This window comes from Carcharhinus amblyrhynchos, chromosome 27 (genome assembly GCF_965287045.1).
Source record: "Carcharhinus amblyrhynchos chromosome 27, sCarAmb.v2.hapA, whole genome shotgun sequence".
In the NCBI taxonomy this organism is placed as follows: domain Eukaryota; kingdom Metazoa; phylum Chordata; class Chondrichthyes; order Carcharhiniformes; family Carcharhinidae; genus Carcharhinus; species Carcharhinus amblyrhynchos.
Window position 1 is genome coordinate 33453123 of NC_137350.1, and position 20211 is coordinate 33473333.

Below are 20211 nucleotides of genomic sequence, written 5' to 3' on the forward strand. Positions count from 1 at the left end.
TGCAGCTTTGATCTCCTTTTCTGAGGAAGGATGTTCTTGCTCTCGAGGGAGTGCAGCGAAGATTTACCAGGCTGATTCTGGGGATGGCGGGACTGATGTACGAGGAGAAATAGAACTGTTTTCGCTGGAGTTCAGACGAATGAGGGGAGATCTTATAGACACTGATAAAATTCTGACTGGGCTAAACAGGGTAGATGCAGGGAGGATATTCCAGCTAGTGGGTGAGCCCAGAACCACAGGTCACAGTCTGAGGATTCAGGGTAGACCATTGAGGACAGAGGTGAGGAGACATTTCTTCACCCCAAAGAGTGGTGAGCCGGTGGAATTCATTACCACAGGAAGTAGTTGATGCCAAAACATTGAATGTATTCAAGAGGCGGCTGGATATAGCACTTGGAGTGAATGGAATCAAAGTTAATGGGGAGAAAGCAGGATTAGGCTATCGAATTGGACAATCAACCATAATCATGATGAATGGCAGAGCAGGCTCGAAGGGCCAAATGGCCTCCTCCTGCTCCTATCTTCTATGTTTGTTGAAGAATAAAGAGTAATATCAGCTTTGGCTAGGACACAGCCTGAATTCTCAGAATCGGAAAATGTTTGAGTCAAATGGCATGAGATGCTAAAGGAATCTTTAGAGTTTAAGTATCTGTTCACAAGATGTTGCTGCCTCCGCCTGCAGTAAATACTCATTGACAAAACCGACCATTCTAAGTATGCAATATGAATGAACGACCTTGTAAATCAGAGGATTAAATATATCTGTCACAAACCTGTTGCATAAACAATAGTAGAAATATTTCAGTGAAACGCCAGTCCAGTACTGAGGCGTCAATTCTAACACAACAGATTTACTCGCGTGTTGGAGATGCCTTTGTTCAGATTCAATGAGAAAACAGAGCCATAGATCTCTGACAATGCAAAAAGAGGCCATTTGGCCCATCGAGTCTGCACCGACAACAATCCCACCCAGGCCCTCTCCCTGTATCCCTACATATTTACCTGCTAATCCCTCTAACCTACGCATCCCAGGACACTAAGGGGCAATTTAGCTTGGCCAAACCACCTAACCTGCACATCTTTGGACTGTGGGAGGAAACCGGAGTACCCGGAGGAAACTCATGCAGACACGGGGAGAATGTGCAAACTCCACACAGTGACCCGAGCCGGGAATCGAACCTGGGTCCCTGGAGCTGTGAAGCAACAGTGCTAATTGCTATGCTACCATGCCACCCTGGGATTAGGGATTAGTGTCAGCTGACTTGGTCTGGGCCAAGTCCTGGTGTTGCCTGTTGGTGAATCGTTCAATGTAGGAGCTCGAGGCGCTGTCTCTCCATTCTGTTGTAATCATTACGCTACCCAGGGACATTTATAAATCATGCCACTTCTAATCATTATGTAAGACCTTTTATTATGGGCTTCTTTCCTTTTACTTAAAGCGACACCAATCTCAGTTTTGACCTTTTTGTAGGGCGCATTCATTTTCTCAGCAATTCTGCCTGTGGCAGAAGAGAGTTGCGTGACTGGTGTGAAGGATGAGGCAAAGCTGTTACAAACTGACGTGCTCTTTTACGTTGGGTCAGCCTTGTTTAAGGCAGCAAAACAAATGGACCCAGTGGCAGTGCCTCCAGCCAAGTCGGTGGGGAATGTAGACAGCATTCATCAAGGAGTGAAAGGATAAATTAGATCTTAACAGCTTGCGCTAGCTTCAGCCAGCTAACTGACACAATGAATTTATTTGTGAGGGGACGTGTAGAGGTGATGTTTGGCTATCTCTCTATTTCCACTTCTATAGAATTCACCCCACTTCAGCTTATCTGCCGCTGGAACCCTCATTCAAGCCTTCATCACCTCTAGACTGGACCATTTCAGTGCACCCTGACTGGTCTCCCATATTAATTGGTCTGATCTGTTATTTTTTCGGCAAGACCACAAATTTAATGTTACCCTACTTAGTGCGTAATATTATGCACAATCTGAATCCCATCAGCAGGAAGAAGGGCAGGGCCTAAGCTCACACGCAAGCCAGCTGCTCACACTAGAGAGCGCTATCACACATGCGCAGATCTCTGTTCTGTGCAACAAAATAAAGACAGATCTGTCAGTCTCCCCACACCACGCCCCTCTCCCCTGGATATTGTGCTTTTCCCTCCCAAATCGCTGACCTCCCTGGCCAATTACCACCCACTGCGGCTACTCATCAGCTCAATACCTGCCCAGGTTGATCACTCCTCCAAACCTCACCCCAGTCTAGCCAGTCACCACCCTGGCCGATCCCCGGTTGCAGAGCGCGCAGCTCCCCCACCTGCCTGCCTCCCCTTAGACCCTGCCATATCATGGTCCTCCCCTTCCTTTAAACCCTGCCCCATCATGGCCCCACCCCTTGGCACTGCCTGGGTGCCAAGCTGGCACTGCTAGGGTCCCAGTCTAGCAGAGCAAGGCTGGCACTGCCCCCCCCATCCCTCAACCACCCAGGAGGCCTTAATGGCCCCAGTCCCACCAGCAAGACCATCACATCAAGTCCTCATTGATGGGAACCATACGTGATCCTCACCAGTGCGCTCCCTCACCAATTATATTAAAATGGTGATTTAAATATTTAAATCAGCCTCGTGCCCTTCCCAGTAAGATCATGAGAAGTGAGAAACCACGCGCAAACCTGATATTTTTCGGCTGACCCTAACCCTTCGACCTGCGAGCCGAGCCAGTAAGATCACCCTGCAGTCCCAATAGATCTCAACGCACAGGAGGTAGGATTCAATCTTGATGCCACGTGGCTGGTGCTGAATTCATCGTCTGTGTGACTCCGTCTGGGTGGTGTGGGGGGGGGATATAATTTCTCTTTCTCAGTTTGCTTCCCTTACCCCACCCTCCCCTTCAGGGTCAAAGTTGAATTTTGTCCTTGTAAAGGACAGAGAGAGAGAACTGAAGCTGGTCTGTGATCTCCTTACAAAATCATCAGTTCACAGAGATAATAGAAGCAGCGAGTATGATGGTACGTAGCAAGATGATTAAAGTTGATAGCTTTCATCCAGGATCTATCAGTTGTCTGTACATTCTTCACACTGAGGGTCAGTTGGACATTTGATGTCAAAATTCCTAATCTAATAATCTCTGTCCGCTCTGACGACCCTGTTCTTCCTCATTTCATATCACGACTGAAAGCCAATGGGGTTCCGGCGGAATTTCAGCTCTCCGCTTCTCATCCACGAACAGTATGGAAGCCATATTAAAGAAGCCATGCCAATGGGTGAGTAACTCGACATATTAAACACATCCAAACTATTCGATGTCTCACGATCATTTACAGCCTGTCTTGGGAGTGTTAAGATTGCGATAAATACTGTAAGGAGAGAATGATTGATATTCTGTGTAACAACTTTAATCAGGCAATTGAGGTAGGCCTGTTAGAATATGAGCTCCCTGATTAAGAACCAAATTGATGGGACAATCAGGGACAACCTTGCTTTGTATTTAACCAGGCGTGTCAGTTCCTCTGGGACTCTGAGTATAGATCGTAAACTGAAAGCACTCTGCGTGCTGCTGTCAGACTTGTAAATAAAGGGATTTTGGTGAAGGGACTTCGGCCTCCCAGGACTTATTACATGTTGGAAGGAATATTCTAGAATTATCTTGTAACATATTCTTCATGTTTCCTATTTCACCCCCTTTACATAGAATCATTGAACGCTACAGGGCAGAAGGAGGCCATTCAGCCCATTCAAGTCTGCACAGACAATAATCCCACCTGGGCCCTATCCCCGTGACCCACATATTTACCCTGCTAAGGGGCAATTTATCATGGCTAACCCACATTCTAAATTTTCTTTGGTCCAAGGTGAATGGTACACCAGTGTCAACATTGCTGCTCCTTTTGCCAGGGTCTGAGCAGGAATGATACAAGGCTAGGTTTGTTAGTGGGGTAATGATTATATAAGTGGAGGCCAGAAGGATACCTCCTCTTCCTAAATTTTACCTCTGTTTCCCCCCCAGTTCTCCCTCCTCCCCAACTTCTTCTTCTGTTACAGCTTACCAAGTGATTTTAACAAATCTGCTGTTTGGCCGTTCACACACACTTTATTCTCTCTATGGACAGCCATCGGCAGCCTTTCCCCTTGTTTCTGTGGCTTTGACTCATCTTTTCTTCCCTCCCCTTGCAGTCTAAATATCTCCCACTTTCTATGCCTTTTAGCTTTGGCACGTGGACTCGAAACGTCAGCTCTTTTCTCACCTTACAGATGCTGCCAGACCTGCTAAGATTTTCCAGCATTTTCTCTTTTGGGTAAAAGTGAAGGCTTTAGAATATGCTTTCACCTGACCTCTTTCCAGTTTGCGATGAGCGACCTCCATGTGTCACGCTCTCTACATTTGTCGTTCTGTTGTCTCTTCAGTCCTTCTGGGCCCCAGTGGGAGGTAGGGAATTTTGCCGGTCAAGTGTGTGAGATCAGTTCCAAGCATTCAGGCCAAGTGGGTCATTTTCCACTTTCAAGAGCGGACATCAGAGGAGAGCCAGGTGCTTGCAGTTAGTTTCTCTCCCCGATATAAAAGTGATGAGATGGACTAGATGGCCTCTCCACGTGGAACAAGACAGTTGCAGGAACGAGGAGGCTGGGGATTGCAGTTGGCACTGCGGGAATGACTGCCTGGATTGAAAGCTCATCAAATATAAATGAAATTCGGATTGCAGGTTACAAAGGAAGCTTTTACGAGCTTGACATCAAAGGCAGTATCAGAACACAGGATATTCATAAACATAAACCTGCCGGGATAATTCACAGATTTTCTTTTATAGCAAGATCTAATCGTTGCAGTTTGATTTTGATGTGCTGCTTTTTCGGCCTGTCAGGTCTCTGTCATCACCGAGGGATCGGAAAGACATTCAACAATTTCAAAAGGCAGAGAATAGAGGGAGAAATGGTTTTCATTGGCAGTACAGTCAGTACCCAGGGGATAATTGGCAGAGGAAACAGAGTTGGGGGGAAAAGGAGAAGTTTTGTTTTACACAATGAGTTATGAAATGGAATGTATTGAAAGGACGGTGGAAGCCGATTTAATAGTAAGTTTCAATTGAATAAATACTTTAAAATTGCAGGAGGAGCCCCAAGGAGCCTTAGAGTGAGATTCATAGAATCCCTACAGTGCAGAAGGAGGCCATTCGGCCCATCGAGCCTGCACCAACAACAATTCCATCCAGGCACTATCTCTGCAATCCCTGTAACCTACGCATCTCAGGACACTAAGAAGCAATTTAGCATGGCCAATGCACCTAATGCACACGTCTTTGGACTGTGGGAGGAAACCGGAGCACCCGGGGGAAACCCACGCAGACATGGGGGGAGCATGCAAACTCCACAAAGACAGTGGCCCAAGAGGGAATCAAACCGGGTCCCTGGCGCTGTGAGGCTCTTTTACAAAGCTAGCACAGGTACAATGGGCCAAATGGCCTCTTTGTGTGACATGATTACACAAACGAGGTTAATTGGCAGTGCTAAATTGACCTTAGTGTCATGGGATTAGCAGGGTAAATACGTGAAGGATAAGATAGGGCCTGGGTGGTGTTGGTTTAGGCTTGATAGGTCAAATGGCCTCTTTCTGCACTGTAGGGATTTTCTATCATCAAAGTTTATATCCAAAAACCAGGGTTGTACTCCCTGGAATTTGGAGAGTTAAAGGGAGATTTGCGGAGAGCTTTGATGCCTTTTAAGAAGAACTGCAAGGGCAGATTGGGAGCAACAATTTTTACTGACTGGGGACTCTGTGGAATTCTCTGGTCTTGTATGCCCCGCTACCACTGTCAGTGAGAATAGAGAATACGACGCTCAGCTGAATCCCCATTGAGTGCAGCAGGACTGGAGAATCCCAGCCGTGGGTGAGATCCGAGAATTCTAGCCCAGGACTTGAAGGGTGGGGGGCGGGAGGGGGGGGGGGGGCGCACGTATAGAACCAAGAAAATTAAAGCTAGATCTTTCAGGAGTGAAATTAGGAAATATTTCTGCACACAGAATGATAGAAGAGAGTTTGGAACTTCTACAAGAAGCAACTGATGCTGGATCAATTATTAATTTGAAATTTCACTGATAGATTTTTACTAGTCTAAGATATTAAAGGATATGGGGAAAATATGATTTGATTTATTATTGTCACATTTATTAGCATGTAGTGAAAAGTATTGATTTTTGCACGCTATACAGACAAGGCATACCATCCATAGAGAAGGAAAGGAGAGGGCGCACAACGTAGTCATAGTTGGGGTATAGAGAAAGATCAACTTAATGCAAGATAAGTCCATTCACAAGTCTGATGACAGCAGGGAAAAAGCTGTTTTTGCGTCGGTTGGAAGGTACCCTCAGATGTTGATGTTGTGTTATAGATGTTGTGCATCTATAAAAGATGGTGAGATTTGTAGTGGACATGCCAAATTTCCTTAGTCTTCTGAGAAAGTAGAGGTGTTGGTGGGCTTTCTTAATTATAGTGTCAGCATGGGGGGACCAGGGTAGGTTGTTGATGATCTGGACACCTAAAAACCTGAAGCTCTCGACCATTTCTACTAATTTCTAAGGCAGGTTTGTGGAGTTAGTTTAAAAATCAGCCAAAATCTCATTGAATGGTGGAACAGGTTGGAAGATTGAATATTCTCCTCCTGTTCCTATGATGCTAATAAAGATCTGAATAAAAGGTGACTGAAGATGCGCTAATTTGTCAAGCATTCGAGGAAAAGTGCAGATGTTTCCTGTGCCTCTGATATTTTCTGATTGCCATTGTCTTTCCCTCTCTGTTGAAGCCACGAGCAGTAAGGTGGACCCCGTGTATGAAGCGCTCCGATTTGGGACATCTCTCGCCCAGATGAGCCGGTCGAGTTTTGGCAGTTTTTCGGAATCCCCGACCAAACATTTGGTAAATATGAAACCTCTTACCAGAATGTGGGCGCCACCCGGAACCACAGCGAAGGACAAGGCTCCAAAATATCCACTCACTTTGTCTCCAAGATCTTTGACCCGTCAAAGGTGTTCCATACCAGAATGAGGATCACCCTCTATCACCGTCAGTTACTGTATTGTCCCAGATGGCTTCAGCTGATGGTGTCAAAAGGAGGACCAGAAAGTGGATCTCAGCATTGTGCTGATAAGCTCTTTTTGGGTTTCACAATTGGGTTTAAAATCAGAATGGGGGACTAGCACTGAGTTTGCAAACAAGTCGCTGGTTCAGTTCCATCCAGGATAAGTGAAAAGTTTAAAGTTTATTTATTATTATCACAAGTAGGCTTACATTAACGCTGCAATGAAGTTACTGTGAAAATCCCCTAGTTGCCGCACTCCCGCCTGTTCGGGTACACTGAGGGAGAATTTAGCACGGCCAATGCACCTAACCAGCATGTCTTTCAGACGGTGGGAGGAAACCAGAGCACCCAGAGGAAGCCCATGCAGACATGGGGAGAATGTGCAGACTCCGCACAGATAGCCTCCGCTACCTGGTGCTGTGAGGCAGCAGTGCTAACCACTGTGCCATCTGAATACTGCAGATGCTGGAATCTGAAACCAAAACAGAAAATGCTGGAAGATCTCAGCAGGTCTGACAGCATCTGTGGAGAGAGAATAGAGTCAATGCTTCAAGTCCAGATGACCCTTCATCAGAGCTGTCACAATGAAGCCGTGTGACAAAGGGCCATCCAGACCCAAAGTGCTGGCTCTATTCTCTCTCCACAGACACTGTCAGGCTTGTTGGGCGGGAGTTTCCAGCTGTGCTAGCCCCAAGGCCAGAAATCCCTACGCGGGGTCAATGGATTTTTTGCACGGTCTGCCCACTTGCCCACTATGATTCCCATGGAAGGAGAGGCGGGAAAACCACCCCACCCCGAGTTTCTCCAGCATTTTCTGTAAATGAATGACCCTCTATCTTAATGTAAACCACATTTACATATTTAGAATCTGCACTGGAGCTTCTCTTGAGTTCTCATAGAATAGAATCCCGACAGTGCAGAAGGAGGCCATTGGGCCCATCGACACTGGACTGACAACAATCCCATTCATGCCCTATCCATGAAACCCTGTGTAACCCCCTTGACACTGAGGGGCAATCCCACCCAGACCTGTTCCCCGTAACCCCAAGTATTTACCCTGCTAATCCCCCTAACCTACATATCTTGAGGCACTGAGGGGCAATTTACTTCAGCCAATCCACCTAACCTGCACATCTTTGGAGTCCTGCACTGTCAGCGGATCCCATATCCCTGTGATTCAGAGTTTGTCTTTACTGTTTATACTAAGATCTGGTCACATCTGAGCTGCATGGGATGACTGGCCACTGTGTTGTGATTAGAATCCAGTTCTGTAGCATGGGATTGTACAGATTGATTGGCATCCCAATGTCCCTCAATCCAACACTCTGGTATCAGAGCTTGGGCAATGAGTAAATGTGCGTGTGCTCGGTGATCATTGTCTGCTTTTGTTCAATGCAGGGTGAAAATGGAGACATTGCTGAGGAACCAGATCTTAGCACAATCTCTTCCGAAAACACTGATAGCAAGAAAGACACCAGTGAGTTAACAACCCAATTAAGTACTTTTGTCATGTAACCAGTTTTAAAGTTTATTTATTAGTGTCGCAAATAAGGCTTACATTAACACTGCAATGAAGTCGGTGTGAAATTCCCCTAGTAGCCACACTCTGGCGCCTGTTCGGGGCACACTGAGGGAGAATTTAGCATGGCCAATGCAACTAACCAGCACATCTTTCGAAGGAAACCGGAGCAGCTGGAAAAACCCACGCAGACACAGGGAGAATGTGCAGACTCCGCATACACCACGATTTGAGGCCAGGGAATCAAACCCGGGTCCCCGGCACTGTGAGGCAGCAGTGCTAACCAGTGTGCCACACCACTTTTTTTAATGTAAGACAGAAGCCTCACAACACCAGGTTAAAATCCAACAGTTTTATTTGAAATCACAAGCTTTCAGAGCGCTGCTCCTTCATCAGGTGGGTAGGCTCATCAAAATATGGCTGTTGGACTTTGAGGTCCCACAACACCAGGTTACTGTGTGCACCCCCAGTCTAACACCGGCATCTCCACATTAATATAAACAGGCCAGGTTGGGAGAGCTCTACATGCACAATCAGTGATGTGATAATGCCCCGATAATAATCCTTTATTAATGATGGTTGAGGACTGCCTGACTTGGGAGAACACTCGTACTCTTTATCAAACTAGTGGCATGGAACTTTTTTGATTTCTCTTAAGACAGACAGGACCTTGGTTTAATGCATCATTTGAAAGACGAGGTGCAGTTCTGCACTGTGTCAGCCCAGATATTGCCCTTAAACCTCTGGAGTGGGACTTCAAACTCACAACTATCTGAGTCAGAGCGTTACTCAGTGAGGTGTGGCTGATACCCAGTGGTGTGTGAGATGTCAAATACCCCAATAGTATAATTGATGAAGACTTTAGCCACTGGTCAAATGTAAGACAGGTTAAAGATTAAGCTGCCTGAAATAGCTCATTTTGTTCATGCCTCTCTGCCTCTCTATATTATTCCCTGGCACTAACTATTTTTACAATTTTTTTCCCCTTGTCAAGCGCCTTTGGAGAATGGAGCAGTTGAGACAGAGGAAAAGAAAGACAGTGCCATTCCTGTTCAGGTAATGATGGGAGAAGCTGGAGTAGTGGTAATGTTAGTGGTAATCCTCAGGGGACATGGCTTCAAATCCCACCATGGCAGCTGATGAAACTTAAGTTCAATGAGTAATTCTAGAAAGCTGGTCATGTTATCAAACGTGGTGACCATGACAACCAAGATCAAAGAACAAAGAACAACCCAGCATGGGAAACAGGCCCTTCGGCCCAACGAGCCCGCGCCGCCGCATCACCCTACACCTATTCTACCCTGCATGTCTACGAATGGGACCCTACTCAGTCAGATTCAGGGAAGAAATAGTGTCAATTTGGTAGAAACCGATTAGCCTAAGAGCACATCTTTGGGGTGTGGGAGGAAACCGGAGCGCCCAGAGGAAACCCACGCATCCACAGGGAGAATGCGCAAACTCCCACAGACACAGGCCCAAATCCATGTGTCTGCACAGCCAGCAGTGCTAGTCACTGAGCTGTTGTGGCGCCCGTCTATCAGTTGTTGTAAAAACCCAAGTAGGCCATTCCTGTCTCTCCAGCTGGAGTCAGCTGTAGGCCAGACCAGGTAAGGAAAGCAGATTTCCGTTAGTTACCTGGCCTGGCCTATAGCTGACTCCAGACCCACAGCAATGTGGTTGACTCTTAACTGCCCTCTGAAATGGTCCAGCAGGTCACTCATTTGAAAGGCAATTAGGGATGAGCCTTGCCAGCGATGTCCACACCCAATCAAAGAAAGAAAGATCCAAGTGACTGTTAAAAGAGGAAGGAGCTGTTAGAATGGGGATGCTAAATGAGGTACCTGTGGAAGGCAGATTGGTCATCACTCAGCAAGCACAATCACAACAGAGGAGTGAGGAACCATGGGCATTGGTTCCCATGGGCCAGGATTGGGGATGAATTCTGCTTCTATGGCTTCCCTCTGTGAATGACTGGCAGAATACTTGGCCTCACCAGACTGCAGTGAACAGAGAGGTCATGACCAAGCTTATACCATGGGGCCGGCCTTCAAACTGAGAGCCCTTCTCCAGCAAGATGCCCAGGAACAAGAAGAATACAAATGAGATTATTACCCATTATCAGCTTGTCAAGGTCTTGTGTCAGCAGACTGCTATTTGTCTGTTGCTAATTAGAGCTTCTCGCTGCATACACAGAAATTAGTTATGGTCTGTCCAAGGGACAAATTTACTTCCAATCAAAATTATAGTTAGTGAGAAACCCTTAGTTTGCTTCTTTAGGAGTCCGTAAGAATTTTCCTGGGCCTGGGGAATCTTAGACCGTAAGGCAATAAGATATAGGAACAGAATTAGGCCATTCAGCCCATCAAGTCTGCTCCACCATTTTGATATGATTCTCATCCTCAATGTCCTGCCTTCTCCCCATAACGTTTGATCCCCTTATTAATCAAGAACCTATCTATCTCTAACTTAAAGACACTCAATGACCTCCACAGTCCTCTTGCAGCGTTGTCCCCCGATTCAGAATTGTTTTCAACATTTTGCGCCAGAAACAGCTGGAATTAAGAGCTGGTAACAGGGCGATGAGGGTAGGAGGGCATGTGGAATGTTACTCAATGATGGGACCATCCCATATACCTCCCAGGTCAAGAGAATGTAAAAATAGAGAAAGAAAGCGAAGGTGATGGAAACAGGGAGAATTAGAATGAAATCGGGAACAGGAAAGAAAGAATAATTAGAAGAGACAGAAAGAGGGAGAGGAACGACAGTGAAATATGAACACTTGTGGTGTTCTCAGTTCTCTAGTGGGGATATGCCAAACAATCCTGACCTCAGATGGACTTGCGGAACAATTGGAACTGGGTGGCACGGTAGCACAGTGGTTAACACTGCTGCTTCACAGCTCCAGTGTCCTGGGTGTTTGATTCCCGGCTCGGGTCACTGTCTGTGTGGAGTTTGCACATTCTCCTTGTGTCTGCGTGGGTTTCCTCTGGGTACTCCGGTTTCCTCCCACAGTCCAAAGATGGGTTAGGCTGATTGGCCATGCTAAGAAATTGCCCCTTAGTGCCTAGTGATGCGTAGGTTAGAGGGATTAGTGGGTATAATATGTAGGGATATTGGGATAGGGCCTGGGTGGGATTGTGTTCAGTGGGCTGAAGGGCCTCTTTCTGCACTGTAGGGTTCTATGATTCGGAGCCACTGGGTAGAGAGTTTGGGATCTCCCAGCAGGCTGGATTGGGGGAAATAAGCAAATGGGACATGCCATGCCAGGGAGATCTCCCACTAGTGGACAACAGAAGTATCAGCTGCACTTTACACCTAACCAGTGAAATACAAACTCAATCATGAAGCCCACCCACCCAGCCCACCTCAGACTGATGAGTGATTCTAATTGCAGAGGGAGGGATATGATGTTGTTTGTTTTATGTTGCTGTGAGACTGATGTACAGGTGCAATATTGGAATGGTAATACATTGGCTGGGTTACTCGACCAGTAATCCAAGGACCTATGTTAATGAGTTCAAACTCCTCCACCACAGCTGGGGAATTAAAATTAAATTCATTAAGTAAGTAAAACCAATCTGGTTTTATTTATCTGACAAAAAGCTAACATCGGTGACAGTGACCATGAAACCATTGCATTCTCATAACAACCCATCTGCCTCACTAATCTTCTGTAGAGAAGGAAATTGTACCTGATCTGGCCTCTATAGGGACCAGGCCCACAGCAGTGTGATTGAAGCCTAACTTCCCTCTGAAATTGCCTGACAAGTCACTCAGTCATTTCATTGAAATACTTGCAATATGGTGGCACAGTGATTAGCACTGCTATCTCAGAGGGATCTGGTTCGATTCCCAGCTTGGGTCACTCTCTGTGCGGAGTCTGCATATTCTCCCCGTGTCTGCGTGGGTTTCCTACGGGCACTCTGGTTTCCTCCCACAGTCCGAAAGACGGGCTGGTTGGATGCATTGGCTGTGCTAAATTCTCCCTCAGTGTACCTGAACAGGTATCGGAGCGTGGCAACTAGGGGAATTTCACACTAACTTCATTGCAGTGTTAATGTAAGCCTACATGTGACACTAATAAATAATCTTCAAGCAGGGGAATGGCACTCGGTATATTGCTCATTCTGTAAGCCAGTACAGACACGATGGTTCAAATTACCTCTGAGGTGTCACAATTTTGTGAATCTAAGAGGTGCTTATTTTTGAGGATTTTTTAGTGAAGTATATGATTAAGCAGGAAGCTCTATGCTTACTGTGGCACAGCTTATCTGCAATAATACAACTTCACTCAGCCACTTCCCCATGGACTTATTTGAAAGTAAAACAATATATAGAGAACGAACAGGGGAATTGGGATTATGAAGATAAACAGTTACTATGGTTAATGAAATTCCAGAGAGGGCTTTATGTGTCAAAACACCTCTTCCTATGTTGCAGTCAAACTAATGCAGTAATCAGGTGCCCCCAGAGGATAGTATTCCCAGGGAAATAGCAATCCGGAATATGGATGAGGAAACGTTGAATGAAATCTTCTAGGCTGACCTACAAAGTTAAGGAAGCAAGTATGTCCTATGGAATAACAATGTAGCTTTTAGTCATGAAGGAGGGGCAGCTCGATGGCACAGTGGTTAGCACTGCTGCCTCACGGCGTCAGAGACCTTGGGTTCAATCCTGGCTTGGGTCACTGTCTGTGGGGAGTCTGCACGTTCTCCTCGTGTCTGCTTGGGTTTCCTCCCACAGTCTGAAAGACACGCGGGTTAGGTGCATTGGCCGAGCTAAATTCTCCCTCAGTGTACCTGAACAGGCACTGGAGTGTGGCGACCAGGGGATTTTCATAGTAACTTCAATGCAGGACGGATGTCAGAGGTAGGTTCTTTACCCAGAGGGTGGTGAGGGATTGGAATGCCTTGCCTGCTGCAGTTGTAAATGCGCCTAGTTTGGGGGCGTTTAAGAGATCCGTGGATAGGTTTATGGATGGAAAGGGATTGGTTTAGGTTAGAAGGTCATTGCTTTTTAATTGGTCGGCGCAACATCGTGGGCCGAAGGGCCTGTTCTGCGCTGTAATGTTCTATGTTCAATATGTTCTAACCCTACTTGTGACAAGTAAATAAAATTTAATTTTTTAATGCGTTCCCCCCACCATGTGCTGCTGGTGAGGAGAACCCGCTGGCGGCGTGGGGGGGTCATGCCAGGCAGTATCCTGGTACTTCCCCTGGCACTGCCTGGGCTGGGGGCAGTGCTAGGGGGGCAATTGTGTTGGGTGGGTGTTCCCTGTGGGGTGCGGTGGGGTTGTTCATGGGAGGAGGTTTCTGTTTTAAATTTCTTGTAACAAGATGCCCTTTTTGCTGGCGTGGCTAGCTTTGCCAGTGTGACGTTGTGGGATCCTCCCATTCACTTTTTCCAGCCTTGTGTTGAATAATATTCTGGGGAAGGCAGCCTTTGGGGCTGGCAGCTTCCTCACACTTTTTCCACTTACTGTGTGCTATTCTGCCTGTTTTGTTTTTAAGAGAATTCTATCTGGTGGAAGATTGAGCAGGGTGTGTTTCCTACCCTACTGTCTGTGCCTGAACAGAAAGAACCTTTCTGTTCTTTGTTGCAACAATGGGGAACCAAACATTTTGACTGTTCCTCAAAATCTCTCAGCCTGAAAGCCTGTCTTGTCTTGCAGGTCAGGAAGCCTTCGATGCGCAAGGACATGTTGCAGATGCACACGTACGTGGCACTCTACAAGTTTATACCGCAGGAACATAATGACCTTGGGCTACAGTAAGTACATCTTTAGCTGTATGTGTGATGACCTGCTCAATAATGCATCAAAAACTGATTGTCTTCTCACCGCAGGAAAAGCTCGGTGACTTGTGATATAATCCATCCAATTTTCTCACTTCCCCAGGCTCTGTTGTACCAGACACCATCAGAACTTCATTCCATTCACTCCCCTGCATTGTTGAAGATGTACAAGGCATTAATAAAGCCACACTTGCAATGCTGTGTACAGTTCTGGTCCCCCTATTATAAAAAGGATATTATTAAAGTGGAAAGAGTGCAGAGAAGATTTACTAGGATGCTACTGGACCTTGATGGTTTGAGTTATAAAGATAGACTGAATAAACTGGGACATTTTTTCCTGGAGTGTCAGGAGGCTTAGGGGTGATCTTGTAGAGGTCTACAAAATAATGAGGGGCTTAGATGAGAGAGATTATCAACATTTCTTCGCAAAGGTAGTTGAATCTAAAACTAGTGGCATAGGTTTAAGGTGAGAGGGGAGAGATACAAAAGCGTCCACAGGGTCAATGATTTCACACAGTGCATGGTGAGTGTCTGGAATGAGTTGCCAGAGACTATTGCCTTGCAATTCTCACAGGCCAGAACCCTCCTTTTAACTAACATCCAATTAGGTACCAGACGGAGAGGACAATGCGCCTTGTTCAGAAAGTTTAGTAGAAAAGGAAACGTGAAGATAGAATTGATTTCCTGTTCAGCTTTGTTGGAAATCAATGGGCTGGAAATTCTGAGTGTGGTGCTCAACTTTGAGAGCAATTTGGCATTGTCTTCATCTTAACTCCGGAACGTGTAAACCTACAACCACTCATAAAAGATTGGATGGGATGGGGATTTCCGAGTTTGTGAATCAGTGGCAGGGGAGAAGGAGGGAGTAGCAGTATGGCAATGTCATTGTAGATAAGGTGGCACAGTGGTTGGCACTGCTGGTTCACAGCGCCAGGAACCTGGGTTCAATTCCAGCCTTGGGTCACTGTCTGTGTGGAGTCTGCACACTCTCCCCGTGTCTATGTGGGTTTCCTCTGGGTCCTCCTGTTTCCTCCCACAGTCCACAGATGTGCAGCTTAGGTGGATTGGCCAGGCTAAATTGCCCCTTAGTGTCCCAGGATGTGTGGGTATTTGGGGTTACAGGGATAGGACAGGGGGTCGGCATGGGTAAGATACTCTGTCAGAGAGTTGGTGTAGATTTGATGGGCCGAATGTCTTCCTTTTACACCAGAGGGATTCTGTGATTCTAGATTATAAGGGGATGTAACATTGCAAATGTAACATTCCTGGACTTAAGCATGCACAGCAAACCTGTATTTATACAGTATCCCTGTCACAAACAGGAAGCAAATGGGAAGGAAAGGTTTGAACTAAAGCCAAGCATTGGGGAATGAGGAAGAGACAGAGAGGTTCAGTTTGGAATCCAAAAACATGGTCAAAGAGGGGAGGTTTTAAAGTGAGGAGGAAGGGCAAAAAAAGAACAGCTGGCAAAATAGCTGAATAAGTAACAACTGTGAGAGGAATGGAGGGAGAAAGGATTGAGAAGAATCTTGTGTTCGAGGAGGAAGAGAGTGGCTTCAGGTCTCATTGGAACGCGGGAATTAGGAGCAGAAGTCAGAAAATTCAACCTTTCGGGCCTGCTCCGCCATTCAATAAGATCATGGCTGATCTCTCACTGATCTCAAATCCACCTGTCCCCCATATCCCTCTTTCCATTTTTAAAATTAGAAATATCTCTATCTCCTTATAACCGTTCAACGATTCAGACTCCACCACGCTACAGGGCAGCGAGTTCCACAAATTCACCAACCTCTGCGAGAAGTAGTTCCTCCTCATCTCAGTTTTAAATCTACCACCTCTCAGCCTACACTGGTGACCTCTTGTTCTAGATTTCCCCACAAGAGGAAACATTTGGTCTACATTTACTTTATCAATCCCTTTTAGCATTTTATATTCCTCGATCAGATCCGTCTCATTTCCAGCGAGCATAAGCCCAAACTGTTTAATCTCCTCATACGTCAACCCTTTCATTCCCGCAATCAATCTGGTGAACCTTTTTATGCCAAGATAACCTCCACCAGCGGACGATGCCAGGCTCATTACTTTTATTGGGGGGTAGCACGACAGCACAGTGGTTAGCACTCACAGTGCCAGGGACCCGGGTTCGACTCCTGTCTTGGGTCACTGTCTGTGCGGAGTCTGCACATTCTCCCCATGTCTGTCAGTTTCCTCCGGGTGCTCCAGTTTCCTCCCACAGTCCAAAAGATGTGTTGGTTGGGTGCATTGGCCATGATAAATTCTCCCTCAGTGTACCTGAAAAGGCAGCAGAATTTGGTAATTAGGGGATTTTCACCGTAACTTCATTGTAGTGTTAATGTAAACCTATTTGTGACACTAATAAATAAACTTTAAAACTTAATTGATGGAGATTCACAGTTGCCTCGTGCTAGAATCCCAGGATAGCATGGCGTACAGTGATGGGATTGCCACATGATAAGCTCCTGATCTTGGCTATTTAGTAAGAAGTCTCACAATACCAGGTTAAAGTCCAACAGATTTATTTGGAACCACGAGCTTTCGGAGTGCTGCTCCTTTGTCAGGTGGGTCACTTTGGAGCAGCGCTCTGAAAGCTTGTGATTCCAAATAAACCTGTTGGACTTCAACCTGATGTTGTGAGACTTCTTACTGTGCCCACCCCAGTCCAACGCCGACATCTCCACATCATGACCTAATGAAGGAGCAGCACTCCGAGAGCTCATGATATCAAATAAACCTGTTGGACTTTAACCTGGGGTGTTGTGAGACTTCTACCGTGCCCACCTCAGTCCAACGCCAGCATCTCCACATCTCGGCTATTTAGCTCATTAACCAGACTGTCAGCCCAAAGACCCCAGGCAACCGTAACCCGGCAACTGTGGCTGAATAACTGAGGAATTGTGGATTTGCTCAGAAAAATCTTCGAAAGTGGTTTCAGCTGTAAACAGAACTCGAGCAATAACAGACAGCGGGCAACAGGAACTTCTCCGCTAATGAGCTGTCAGTTTTGGTGACTGCACCACCGCTGTCACAGCCCGCTGTCATCAGGCATTTTTGCAGGTGAATTGCCCCCTCCCTAAATCTTTCTTTTGCCCGTCTTCGCATAAAGACGTCTGCTTTCGAAACCACTGACGTGTTAACACCTACATTACGGATGAAGTCTCTTGATGCCTTGTTCAATTACTTTAACGGGCCGGCAAGAATGAATCATTTCTCGAGGCAAGCTTGCAGTAAGCTCAAAACCACCCAGGGTGAACAATTTTTTTTAATAATCTCATTATTATTTTACTAGGCAAGGAGACAGAATTGTGGTCACAGACGACTCCAATGAAGATTGGTGGAAGGTAAATATCAGTCTTGTCAGTCGTTTGGTTAAAGTGTCAGCGGCTCCTACGAAAACAAGCTTGCAAATGAGATCAGAGGCAGAATAAGGTGAACTTTCTCAACCTCATTGATTGCCAGCCTGACTCTGGACCACTTCATTACAAATACCAACTTCCTATTATGGTGGTTTAAAATAAAACGCTCTTGATTTTTTTTACCCTTAGTCATTTGTAAGTCTCGACAGGTTTGCAAACTTCCAAGACCAGATTCTGCGCTAATAGCGGGATAGAACTATAGCCATAGATTTCAATCGTAGAATAGAACCATACGGCACAGGAGGGGACCATTCGGCCCATCATACCTGTGACTGACTCTCTGAAAAGACCATGCCTCTGATCGTGGAATCCCTACAACACAGAGAGGCCATTTGGCCCATCTGCTGGAATTGTACCAGCCATGCTGCCATGGGAATCAGAGCAGGCGAGGGGTGAAGCACGGGAAGGTTCATTACCCTTGAGCAGGGTTTTACAGTTTGAGGACGAGTGAGGCTGTAAAATCCAACCCATTGAGTCTGCACTGACACTCTGTATCCTACCCAAGCTCACACCCTGTCCTATCCCTGTAACCCCACACATTTACCATCTAACCTACACGGCTTGGGACACTCAGGGGTAACAATCCATCTAACCTGCACATGTTTGGACTGTGGGAGGAAACTGGAGCACCCAAAGGAAACTCACACACAGGCAGGGAGAACGTGCAAACTCCACACAGATACTCACTAAGCCTGAGTCCCTGTTGCTGTAAGGCAGCAGTGCTAACCACTATACCATTGTTTCACCATATTTTTGCAAAGCTTTTCCTTTTTTTGGTAGACACCTAATTCCCTAATGACATTTGCTGTTGTATTTGCTTCCACTAACCTTCCAGACAGTACATTCGCAATCATCATAACTTGTTGCATAAATTTAAAAAAAATCTTATCTCCCCTCTCACTTGTTTTTCATAATCACTTTAAATCCACGTCCCCAGGTTACTTTTTAAAATGTCTTTCATGGAAATAGGGTGCTGCTGGCTATCTCTAATTGCCCTTGAGGCATTTATGAGTCAACCACATTGCTGTGGCACTGTAGTCACATGTAGGCCAGACCAGCTAAGGGTGGCAGATTTCCTTCCCTAAAGGAAGGGCATTAATGGAACAGATGGGTTTTTACACCAATCGACAATGATTTCATGGTCATCATTGGACTTTTAAATCCAGATTTTTATTGGATTTAAATTTCACCCTTTGCCATGGTGGGATTTCAACCCAGGCCCACCAGGAGTTACCCTGTGTCTTTTGGTTATTAGTTCAGTGACAATACCATTGTGCCAATTTATTTTGACCTGTCTTCAAGTTTAAACAGTTTCTCCCTATCTGCTCCACCAAAAGCCCTCAGGATTTTGAACACCACTGTTACATCTTCTGAAAGCCTTCCTTTCTCGAATGAGAATTCTCCCAGTTTCTGTAGCCTCTCCACATAATTGCAAATGCCTTCTTCCCAATGTGTTATCAAAGTCTTTAGATTGAAAAAGAAAGCACACATTTGGCCGTCTTCCTATTTAATGCAGCATACTCTGTATTTGCAGAGCTATCATTTGGTTTATTCATTGTACTTGTGACAAAAGACACTGAGGTGGTTATGCACAAAGCAACGTGACGCTTTTACGAGGCTCTTTATTCACCTCCTTAAATTGCTCCCACTGCTGTCACCACCAGTGACAGACCCGTAACGACCAGTACTTCACCTCTCTCCAAATGCAATCAGGTTTGGAGAACCTAGTTCTGTAATTAGGCCCTTTTTTATTTATAGTGAGAGCCCGCTTTAATTATGTAAGATTCTAGCGTTTTCTCCCAGCGGCTGGAGCATCACAATCTGTGATTCTATTTGCTTTGGATCAGATTTGCAGCGTCTGAATGAGTCACTCTCATTTTGTTTCGTGGGACTGCAGCATTTTTACCTCTTTTGATGATCAAGTATTAACCCCCACCCCCTGCACACAAACACACCAGAAACCTGTGAATCTCTCTGCATAACTGCAAAGCAAGCTGAAAATGTCCTGGCTTTCACAGCTACAATTCCATCGTCAGCAACTGTCTCCATCTTTGGTTTACCCCACATGGATTCTAACTCAAGTTTCGTCCTTCATGTTTCGAATCCATGTTTCTGGTGTCTCCGGGATACACAATGTTCCTCGGACTTCTGTTCTTGCTGGATTCTGAGATCGACACACTGCCATGTGTAGACACTCGACCTATCTCTCCAGCAGCATAGACTCCCCTATCTCAAAGTGTCTTTGTCCCCAGTTTCATTTCATTCTTTGTTTCATTCAACGCAAAATTAAAAAAATTCTCTCCTTTTCAGGTGTTAAGGAAGCAAGCTTCAACAACTAATGTTCCTCTGGAACCTTTCTTCCCTCCAGAATCTTCTCTTGTCTTCTCTCTGACCTCATACCTTCTTTC

At 45.9% G+C, this 20211-nt stretch overlaps 1 protein-coding gene across 2 annotated transcripts in view; it reads left to right on the top strand.

The window, feature by feature from the left end:
• Nucleotides 1–20211, top strand: part of LOC145359219 (SH3 and cysteine-rich domain-containing protein 2-like) — a 107565-nt gene that overhangs the window by 67889 nt on the left and 19465 nt on the right. Inside the window, exons 4-9 of one of the 2 annotated variants that reach the window (XM_080213699.1) lie at nucleotides 3166–3250; nucleotides 6782–6894; nucleotides 8456–8534; nucleotides 9571–9632; nucleotides 14248–14345; nucleotides 17677–17728. In XM_080213699.1, the coding sequence (XP_080069825.1) occupies nucleotides 3166–3250; nucleotides 6782–6894; nucleotides 8456–8534; nucleotides 9571–9632; nucleotides 14248–14345; nucleotides 17677–17728 (489 nt within the window). The remainder of the gene's footprint in view (nucleotides 1–3165; nucleotides 3251–6781; nucleotides 6895–8455; nucleotides 8535–9570; nucleotides 9633–14247; nucleotides 14346–17676; nucleotides 17729–20211) is intronic. The other variant, XM_080213700.1, reaches the window with a different exon arrangement.